Source organism: Anticarsia gemmatalis, chromosome 22 (assembly GCF_050436995.1).
Source record: "Anticarsia gemmatalis isolate Benzon Research Colony breed Stoneville strain chromosome 22, ilAntGemm2 primary, whole genome shotgun sequence".
In the NCBI taxonomy this organism is placed as follows: Eukaryota; Metazoa; Arthropoda; class Insecta; order Lepidoptera; family Erebidae; genus Anticarsia; species Anticarsia gemmatalis.
In genome coordinates this window covers 1,885,224-1,896,368 of record NC_134766.1, presented here as the reverse complement: position 1 = coordinate 1,896,368, position 11,145 = coordinate 1,885,224, and the positions used below count along the sequence as shown (strand labels likewise).

At 36.7% G+C, this 11,145-nt stretch overlaps 1 protein-coding gene across 1 annotated transcript; it reads left to right on the top strand.

Moving 5' to 3' along the window:
- The first annotated feature begins 550 nt into the window (after positions 1-550).
- On the top strand, positions 551-10,060 carry LOC142982690 (myrosinase 1-like). The gene is made up of 11 exons (XM_076129325.1): positions 551-737; positions 1,364-1,476; positions 4,753-4,897; positions 5,385-5,551; positions 6,036-6,296; positions 6,616-6,704; positions 7,267-7,414; positions 8,229-8,392; positions 8,827-8,979; positions 9,383-9,471; positions 9,896-10,060. Exons 1-11 carry the CDS (start codon positions 679-681, stop codon positions 10,044-10,046), a joined length of 1,539 nt encoding a protein of 512 aa, XP_075985440.1. The 5' UTR covers positions 551-678; the 3' UTR covers positions 10,047-10,060.
- The last annotated feature ends 1,085 nt before the right edge of the window (positions 10,061-11,145 follow it).

Sequence of the window (11,145 nt, the reverse complement as noted above, 5' to 3'; positions counted from 1 at the left end):
ACCCAAAGGCTTTAAACGGAACTAAGCCTCCGCTGTCTGTCCGTCCGTCTGTCTGTCCGTCTGTCACCAGGCTGTATCTCATAAACTGTATTAGCTAGGAAGCTGAAAGTTTAACAAATTATTTACATATATCTGTTGCCGCTATAACAACAAATACTAAAAAATTAAAAAGTAATTAATGTAAAGTTTTTATTTTTTTTGAAAGACAACTCCCGCACTAAGAATTGCTTTTGTGTCGCGGGGACTTTTACAAACATACAAACAACGGACACAAAGCACAACTAGACCCGAAACAATTATTTGTGGATTGCACAAATAATTGCTCCGTGTGGGAATCGAACCCACGAACTCCTGCCGCAGTGGTGTTGGCGTGGTGACCTAAACCACTGCGCCACGGAGGCAGTCATAATCAGTGTCCTCATACAATAAACGTGTTTTTTTGGTATTTTATGGTACGGAACCCTTCGTGCGCGAGTCGGATTCGCACTTGGCCGAGTTTTCTGCTATAGCAGATACAAGCGCTTACTTCAATCCCTACAAACGTCCTTTTGTCATTTACGTGTATACATCTTGTCATTCAAGACTGTTTCGAGTCTTATTAAGTAAATATGTGATAAGCATTGTTATTTTATAGAATAACGGATTAACAATTATGACTACAACATAAACTTATCTTAAATGTTAATTTTTGTGACTGAATCAGTGTCGAAAATGTGGCCCGTTGTGATTCTCGTCTGGTAAGTTTTGCATTTTATTCTACAGTTAACTGGTTTGAATTCCGGTTTAGGCAAAAAAATGGAATAGGCACTAATCGTGACTAAGTGCAGGATTTGCATAGTTATTATAATTTTTTACATAAACGACTTTCGTTATGGACTGGTATATTTAATAATAAATTATAAATTTTAATCCATAACTGTCTCACTATGCAAGCCGCACTTAGCCAGCGTGGTGGACTTAAGGCCTTACGCTTCTTCGTTTGGGAGGAGACTCTTGCCCAGCAGTGGGGCAGCAATAGGTAAAAAAAACTGTCTCACTGCCAGGCAAGGCTCTCCTACCAGAATTAGTGAGGGAGTCTTTGAGCCTTTATGCCTTTAAGCCTACGCTGGTAACCACAGTGGGTTAGTGACTGTGCTTCTCTTAAAGGACGGTATTAAGAAATTTTCAAGCATATAAGTTTTGGAAAACAATACTTAATCCGGTATAAGGAGAGAAGAGAATATAATGCACAGTAACATTGGTTGGTCGACTGTGAAACACAATAAGCAGTATCTATTTTTTTTCTAACCCGTGACTATCACACTACTGGGTAAGGGTCTATATTATAGGCTTTATCTTCATTATACCTGAATCATGTTTTCAGGCTTTCAGCACCCTTTGGCTTAAGTTGTACTCCTGATCTTCAGTTTCCGTCATGGTTTAAGTTCGGAGCATCAACATCGTCTTACCAGATAGAAGGAGCTTGGAATGTCTCAGGTATGTTACTTATTTATATAGTGCAGGGGTTCCCAACCTTTTCTTAGTCCCGGACCACTTTTATATTTTTCTTGTTAGCAGGGACCACTATGTAAGTATATTAAAAACTAGCTGACCCGCGCAACTTCGCTTGCGTCACATAAGAGAGAATGGGTACATTTTTTCCCCGTTTTTGTTAAATTTTTTACTGGTACTCTGCTCCTATTGGTCGTAGCATGATGATGTATAGCCTATAACCTTCCTCGATAAATGGGCTATCTAACACTGAAAGAATTTATCAAATCGGACCAGTAGTTTCTGAGATTAGCGCGTTCAAACAAACAAACAAACAAACAAACTCTTCAGCTTTATAATATTAGTATAGATAAAGTGTAATATTATAGTCATGAAAATTTAAAATTTATAATCATTCGCGGACCATATTTTGACTTCCGCGGACCACTGGTTGGGAACCACTGATCTAGTGGATAGTGGTTGAAGTATTAGAGCCATTTTTATTTTTAAGTCCCAGGATCTCACCAGTTTAGGAGGCAGGGTTCAACTATTAACGCAGTCTTTCCAAACATTATCTACCTACCTGTATTTCTACCCATAGATATGTTTGTACCGATTGACACAAAAGTGTTTTGCGTGAAGAAACGATTTTTTTATTGTATTAGTTTCAAAATGTGATAGATGAATAATGGATAACATATCGATGGATAAAATATAAAAACGGCTCTCAAAACTTCACTTAACAAACTAATTGATACTTATTCCGAGGTGTTTAACCAAGGCTTTAAGTTTTTCAAGCCATGTGTAGCCTTTGACATGGCTACGACTGTCATCGTAATAGATATCAATGCGTACAAACTTTAGAACCCCGAAGCATGAAAACGCTCTGCTAAAATACCATATAGCAGCTTTTTATTGATGACCGCGTTAAGAATGCTTAACCCAGCTGTGATCGCTTTTTTTTGCTACTGGTTAAACTATGATTATAATAGTACAAGCATTTGACCTAACAACACATGGATAAGAACTAGTACATACAACCTTTTCAAGTGTTCTCCGGAGACACTCAGCTTAAATATGACTTAGCCATCCTTGGAATGTCAGCGTCAAAAATATTACAACTTATTGGTCCTTTATGTTATCCTGTTGCCAACAAATTCTGCTGAATTTTATGACTCATCAATGTTGTTTATTAAAACCTATATGCATTTTGCATATTGCATTGCATTTTCTTAAAATTATTCACGTCAATATCCTTATACAGAAATAGTCAACATGTTGAACACAGGCCTTTAGGTTATTCACTAACGTTCGCGGAAAAACTGTATACCGTTAAATACCTAATAAATAATTTATTTTATCGTATGGTTAATGGTCAACCTAGTTTCAGAGATGTTCAAGTCGCCTGAAAGGCCTCTCACAAAACTTAACGACTGTTATGTTAATTGACAAAAACCCATTGCCTTTTACGTGTCCTCCGAAGCACGGAGACATTCAGTTCAAAAACCACTATTCGGTTACTCATGGCTGCTTAAACCATAGAAACAGTAATTGATGCACAGTCAATCCCATAGATTTGAATTTACCGATTAATACCGGCTTATTATACCTATTACGTGTATAGGCAGCTTAGTATCTACCAAGTCATGCAGGCCAAGGGCGTATAGGCCGCAAACAATCAAGATCTTATCTGTCTTTCAATCAAACTGGAAAATTATACTTAGTAATGAAATGTATTATACAGTCATGTACACAAGGTAATGTGAGACCACTAAGCTATTTTATATATATAGTTTGCGTATTTCTCGTATTTTCTTACACATTCATACTTCTATAATATCACACCAGTTATACTCGAAGGTGTATTAAATACATCCACGTTTCGCCAGTATCAATGTCCCGTGTATTAGGGGGCCTATTGCCATTTACTGGGCACGTTACCAAACCTTTTTTTTGTTGCGTTCAATTATCTTCTTAAATTTTCGTTAATATCGAGGTGACGAACGTCTTGATATTAACGAAAATTTAAATGAATACAGAAATATCGCAATTCTCTACATAAGTATTAATTTAAAATAGGCAGCCATATAATTGGCAATTCGAAGGTAATTGAACCTCGCTAATTGTTCAAACAAGCGATTAATCTAACTGAATAATGAACAAAGACAGATCTAAAGATAAGACCTGTTGACAAATTGTATTATTTTACATACAATTAAAACAATTATGTATGCACTTAAACGACACTTAAAACGCTAAGTACCTAATTCTTAATTTTGGAGATATTTTCACGACGTTATGTCATCACGACTCTAACAGTTGCTCGTTGCTCTTCTACTATCGACTACCGACAACCGAACTGTCATCGAGAAATTTTGTTTGAAAATCTGATCAGCGCCTCTGACGGACGTCGTAGGAAATGTTTTGGTAGTACATTCTAAATGTCAAAATTTCGATAGCTAGTCGGTTGTCGGTACTCGATAGTAGTAGAGAATCGAGGTTCAGTCGTGTTGACATAACATCCAATGATGTAGACAGGAGTGTATGAACACTTACCTTTTGCCATACAAATGCTAGTCCCGTGTAATAGAAGGCGCGTTTATTGCCATAAATAAATAAATATCATTGGACAACTCACACACGGTCATTTGATTCCAAACTAAGCAGAGCTTGTACTATGGTAACTAAATAACTGATAAACATACTTATATACTTCTAAATACATAATGATATAGATAAACTAGCTGACCCGGCAAACGTTGCTTTGCCATATAAAAAACAATTGTGTCACTTAGGTGTATGAAAAATAGATGTTGGCCGATTCTCAGACCTAGTCAATATTTCCACAAAATTTCATGAGAATCGGTCAAGCCGTTTCGGAGGAGTATGGCAACGAAAACTGTGACGCGAGAATTTAATATATTAGATTGACATCCAGGCTCAGAACAAATAGTCATAAATATACATAAACTAGACACATTGTCGAACTCCGGGTTTCTATTCAGAACTTACGTTATAAACTTATGTAATGATCGTCCAAAGAAAGCTTTATTTTTTCTTGTATTGAGTTATCTCAGAACACGTAGAACAAAAGTTGTTGCTTATGATGTTAGCTCTGTATTCCTGTATCTGATTTTTATTACACAAATAACCCTATGTCCACTGTGTCCGATCCAGGAATCGAATCCGTGTCCACGCGAACAGCAATCACATGCACTACCAGGTCTGACTCCAGTCAACCATATTATTGTACTAACGTGATATTTTTTTTTGGAATTTCAGACAAAGCTGAAAGTAAATGGGATCGTTTGACGCATACAATACCTGAAACCTTCAAGCAAGCGACGGGCGACGTGGCCTGTGACTCCTACCGTTTATGGAGGAGGGATATTGAGATGATTGAGGAGTTGGGGCTGCAGTTCTACAGGTATACCTTTGATACAAATTATAACATACAAAAAAACTAGCTGAACCGGCACAAGTTGTTTTGCCATAAATAAAAAAATGCCAGGGGTGGACAACCCTTATCACTTAGGGGTATGAAAAATAGATGTTGGACGATTCTCAGACCTACTCAATATGCTCACAAAATTTCACGAGAATCGGTCAAGCCCTTTTGGAGGAGTACGGTAACTAACATCGTGACATGGACATTTTATATTGTATAAGAGATAATAAAATCATGTTTTTTTTCTCAAACGGTAGGCAGAGACCAAAAAACGCCACTTGCCAATCCTAGAAATCTTACTTTGCCTCATTCACATCCACATATTTTGTCATACAGGATACCTGAGTCCAAAAAATCGCTAAGAAAAATGTCAAGAGTGTTTTTCTAGCCTGACTCAGCATTCGAAGTCAAGACTGCGACGTACAGATACTGATGTTATAATAAAAGGTCTCTAAATAACTTCCAGGTTCTCAATATCCTGGCCTCGCCTTCTCCCAAGTGGATTCCCAAACATAATCAGTGAGGACGGCAAGAGATACTACAACAACCTGATCGATGGTCTACTGGAGAAAGGCATAGAACCTGTCGTCACTATCTACCACTTTGAAATGCCTGAAATATTTCAAGAACTTGGTAAGTAGACAACCTTACTCCTGCTACGGATGATGGTATAAGACTACAAAAAAAAAAATTGGACGTGACAATATTTAATAACATTACCTTTTGGGGAATTATTTTGCGGTCAAACAACTCTTAATACAGGTGTCTATGAGCAATGAGCATGTCTGTGTTTTAGAAGGCTCGTTAAAAATTGGTTTACGGTTAAGTCAAGTAGTAGCTCGATTCTCTACCACTGTCGGCTATTGACAACCGGCCAGCTATCGATAAAGCACGAAAATCTGATCAGCGCCCCTATCGGACTCCGTAGGAATTATTTTTGGCAGTACATTTGAAATGACAAACCTTCAATACTAGACAGTACCGACTGTAGAGAATTGCGTGACTATGTATTACAGATTATAACTTAGTGAAGGCCTTTAAATAACTTCGCTCCACAGCAAAATACAGTATGTATGTATAACCAACATAATTTTAATGTCATAACTTGTTTTTCCAGGTGGCTGGACCAATCCTCTAATTTCCGACTGGTACGCTGACTACGCAAGAGTCGTATTCTCTCTCTTCGGAGACCGCGTGAAGACCTGGATCACCATCAATGAGCCCAGCATAGAGTGTGACTACTTCCACACCTCGGAGATGCCGTACAATGCTGGTTTAGAGCATGGGGTGGCGTCTTACATGTGTAATAAGTACGTGCTGATAGCTCATGCTAAGGCTTGGAGGATTTATGATACGGAGTTCAGACATAAGTATAATGGTAAGAGAGAAAATGTTAGAAATTTTTGGTCAACTTTAATTTGTTCTAGTAGTTGTGGAGCGTTCATGAATTTAAAATGGAAAATACATGCCCATCAATTTTAAGTTTTCGGTAAAAATCGTTATCAGTTTCAATTACTTACTCTGTTTATAATTACAAGAATATCGTAATAAATGAAAGCCAATATTCGAGTTAATGAAAAATAATTGAATTAACGATTCATTTTTGTTAAACTAAACTAAACTGCTAAAAATGGCAGGATCGCTTGAGTTGGCCAATTTATTACGTTAATTTTACGTATAAAATATTTTCTTTTCAGGCAAAGTGTCATTTTCAAACCATTTGCTTTGGCTTTACCCGTCTTCGCCAGAATATGAAGAGCTGACAGAAATATCCAGAGAATTTATTGTAAGTACTACTAATAACTCAGGGTAATTAATTTCACCACGAAAAAAATTCGTTCCCATCCGTGACATATCGTGTACATGACTGATTTAATTTCCAAACGCAATGGATTTTCAATTTTAAACCTCTTTTGTAACGTGATTTTCTACCACTATCCGCGAATAACAAACTACCTAGCAATTGTAAATTTATTTTATGGAAACCTAATTAATCAGCGCCGGTAGAAACAATTTTCGAGTCTTAACATTATAAATATTAAACTCTAGATTCTTGATGTTGGTACTGATTGCAGAACATTGTGCTCTTGTAACTTAAGGAAAGGATCAAAATAATATTAACGTGCCTAACGTGCTTTTATAACATTACCTAGTAGATAAATAGTTTAATAAGATGGAAATAAGTAGGAATAAGTAAATGTACCCCTAAAAATTTGCAACACCCCAAACGGGTAACTGTTGAAACTATTATTATATTGTAACAACTTATGTACACAGTTTTTATGATGCAATAAATATATGTCTATGTCTATAATACATTCCGATTATTATGTAGATTTTTTTTCCAGAGTGGCAGATACTGTCACGCAGTATATTCCAAAGAAGGTGGGTGGCCGCCCGTGGTAGAAGAGAACGTTGCAAAGTTCGGTAGAAAAATAGGATATACAAGAACAAGACTACCACCGTTTACCAAAGAAGAAATTGAATTGGTCAGAGGTAAGGTACACATTGTATTGTTTGTTGTCCAATAACAATAATTGAATTGATATTTTTATACAAATACTGAAATCCCTTGCTGTCGAGTTATTGGCAATAAAACTTGATATATTTTCCTACAACGTAGTCTATGCCGCGAATGTATCTACTGACTGGTTATCCATCAGATATTGAGTTGAAAGAAGGGATTGCGAATCGACTTACAAGAATAAAACTTTAGGAGGGCTAATGCTTGAGGTAAGGGGTACCGATCCTTGAGGAGTGATGGCGATAAATAAACTGTTTCATTATAAACGATATACGATATATTTCTTGGTACCTGATTATAATATATTACTTCATATTAATTACTAACAATATATGACCTATCTAAGTGAGGGCGCGGAGACGACAGCCGCGCCGGACTTTCGCAGGCGTGCGCCTGACTACACAATATTGTAGCGTCTAAAGTGCGAGACGCTGCAAAGCTATTTCATGCGATAAGGCGTCAAACCTATAGGTACATTACCGTTTACTTAGCGATTTTATATGAGTTTAAACGCTATTGAATAGACAAACTACCGCTAAATGTACCTCAGAAACCGGGGATTAAAAATGACTAATGCGGATCACTTACTATGTATATTGTATACTTAGGGCGCGTTCCCACTTTGTCGTGACGACAGATAATCGTGTAGTTTTCAGTGTCGTGGCTTATGTTTAAATGGAGGTGTTCACAAATAGAACGACACGGTTTCGATCGTTGCGACAGTAATAAGTTTAGTGGGAACGCGCCCTTACTCTACCACTCTTTCACGTGTTTGCTTGTCTTCAGGAACCTACGACTATTTCGGCCTGAACTACTACACCACAAGACTGGTGAGACCTTCGTACCCAGGGGAGTCAGTTAATCCTTCAGTCTTCTTCTCTGTCATAGACGTCGATGCTGTGTTCGACATTGATCCAGATTGGAGGAACGGGCTTAATAAGCTTTTACCGGTAAGAAGGTTCTAGTATGTCTGACTATATGTTACACTAACTGCCCCGCGCAGCTCCGTTCACCATTTTTTCTTCTCTCCATAAAAACAAGAAGTCAAATTGGTTGAGCTGTTTTTGAGTTTTGCGCTTAGCAACACACATGGCAATTTTGTGATTCTCTGTGGCGCGGTCGGTAGAGTATCTAACTGTCTAATATGAGATCCCAGGTCTGGCAAAAAGCTATTGGTCTTTTACAATTTATATCAAAATACTTCTCAGTAGTAGCTCGGATTTCGGTAACGTGCCCGGCAAATGGCAATAGGCTATTACATGAGACTGATATTGTTAACAGCAAAATGTGAACGTTTTCTATACACCTCTGCCTAGACCTTCGGATATGACTGGCGTGATATTATTTCAGTATGTATGTCCCAAGCAGTATTCTTCTGTTACAGATACATCCTATAGGATTAAGACAACAAATGGAATGGGTTCAGAAACATTACGGTGAAATGGAATTCATAATAAGTGAGAATGGATATTCCTCAACGGGGTCGAATTTGAACGATTATGAAAGGATTTCGTTCATTAAAGATCATTTAGAGCAGGTAAATTGGTTGTTTTTTAGTTTTGGTTATTTAGTGACTTTTCTTAATTTTTTCTTTTTTATAAAAAAAACAACAAAACTATAATAATTTACTACAATACAATAATAATTTATAAATTTGTTTTCGTAATAAAACTGCTCCCTAGTTGTTAATGAGAAAATGTCTATAGTTATTGGAAAATTTTAGGAGCACTTTGTACTGCTACGAAATTAAACCAGTAATAGAGTAACAGCTTAACCCAACTCCTCCTTCATATCTTTGCCATAGACACGGCAGTGGTATTGAATATTTAATAGCTTAGATTCATGTCTTACTGCTGCGCAAAGGCCGTTTGTTTTTAATAGCATTTTTTTAAGTTATCATGGTTCCGCTTAGGACGAGGAAATGTGTGTGTCTGTTTCAGGTCCTGATGTCAATAAATGAGGGTATAAATGTGACGAAGTACTCGTACTGGGGACTTATGGATGATTTTGAGTGGCTGGATGGATACCGGTAAGTTAATGTCAAAACTTTCGATTTACACAATGTGTGATTACGAAATTACTAGCTTATCCACGCTGCTCGACCGGTGGTCGACCTATGGATTTTGAGGAAACAAAGTGTCGTCTAAGACCATACAAAAAAAAATCATGAAAATCAGTTTTTCAATATAGCCGTGGAAGCATATGAGACAAACATATTTTTGCATTTATAATATTAAAATAGGTACTACTAATACTACTGGTGTAAAAGTAGTAAGTTTGAAATGGGGTTATCAACTATCTCCATGCAAAATTTCATAATAATCGGTTTATCAGTTTACGATGGAAGCGTAGAAGACATAGCATCCATTCATTCATAGCTAATGCTATGAATGACACACAATTGTCATACTAATGTATGACATTTGTGTGATGAATTTTATATAATTTTTCAGGTCAAACTTCGGGCTATACGAGGTGGACTTTTCAGATGTAAATCGTACAAGGACTCCTCGCAAGTCAGCCGCCTACTACTCCGGTGTAATAAGGAACAGATCTTTATGTTACGAACCTACACATATCGATATAAATACTATAGAAATATAGAATATTAAATAAATATATATATATATATATATATTATTTGTTGTTTTTTTCTTAAAGTACAAACTTTTCAGCACGCATGTTAAAAGTAGCTAGTAGTATAACTAAGCAGCTACATCAGTCAACCCGTGACCACAATCGATGCAATTCGATTGAAACGTCGGGTAAACAAAAAAAGGTATCAATCATATAGAACTCAAAAGTGACTGACTGACTGACTGACTGACATAGTGATCTATCAACGCACAGCCCAAATCACTGGACCAATTGGCCTGAAATTTACCTTGCAGGTAGATGTTATGACGTAAGCATCCGCTAAGAAAGGATTTTGATCAATTCTACCCCTAAGTTAATAAAACAGGGGATGAAAGTTTGTATACATATTCTGTACTATGCCACAAACCACGCGGACGAAGTCGCGGGCAGAAGGTAGTCACCTATAATTTCCATTCGCGTCTAAGACCCATTGTATTATATTATATATTTTTTTAACAAACTAGCAAATAGCAGTTTCTTAACATACGTTAAGTACATATTATTATTTCATTTAATGACTTCTTCGAGTTATTAAAAGTTTACGACCCTAATAAAATCATACATGTTTTAAAAGATTTATGTAAACATAAAAACAAAATGTTTTACTAGCAGTTCAAAATTCCAGGGACATCAGGCAGTTCATGACATACAACATAGTTTGGATCACGAATCCTTACATGGTATTTTTTAAACCATTTTTGTCTCACTACTGGGCAAGGGTCTCCTCCCGTAATGAGGGAGGAGTTAGGGCCTTGAGTCCACCACGCTGGTTCTGTGCGGGTTGGGGACTTTGCATGCCCTCAGTATAAATTATTTTTAAGACTTTTACAATACGAACCAAGTCACGAGTATAAGCTATAATATTAAATTGATGAGTCATTATTCTCGTGCAAGGAATTAGAAATGCTTATCATTATTATCTAAACCTGTCTGTTTAGTTAATAAAGATTATCATCTACTACGTCAATACTCTTTGTATAATTAATGTATTCTCGCCATAAAATAGTCGTAAAATGTCGTATCAAAGTCTTTATTTATACGGAACTGATGACTTCAAATATGGGGC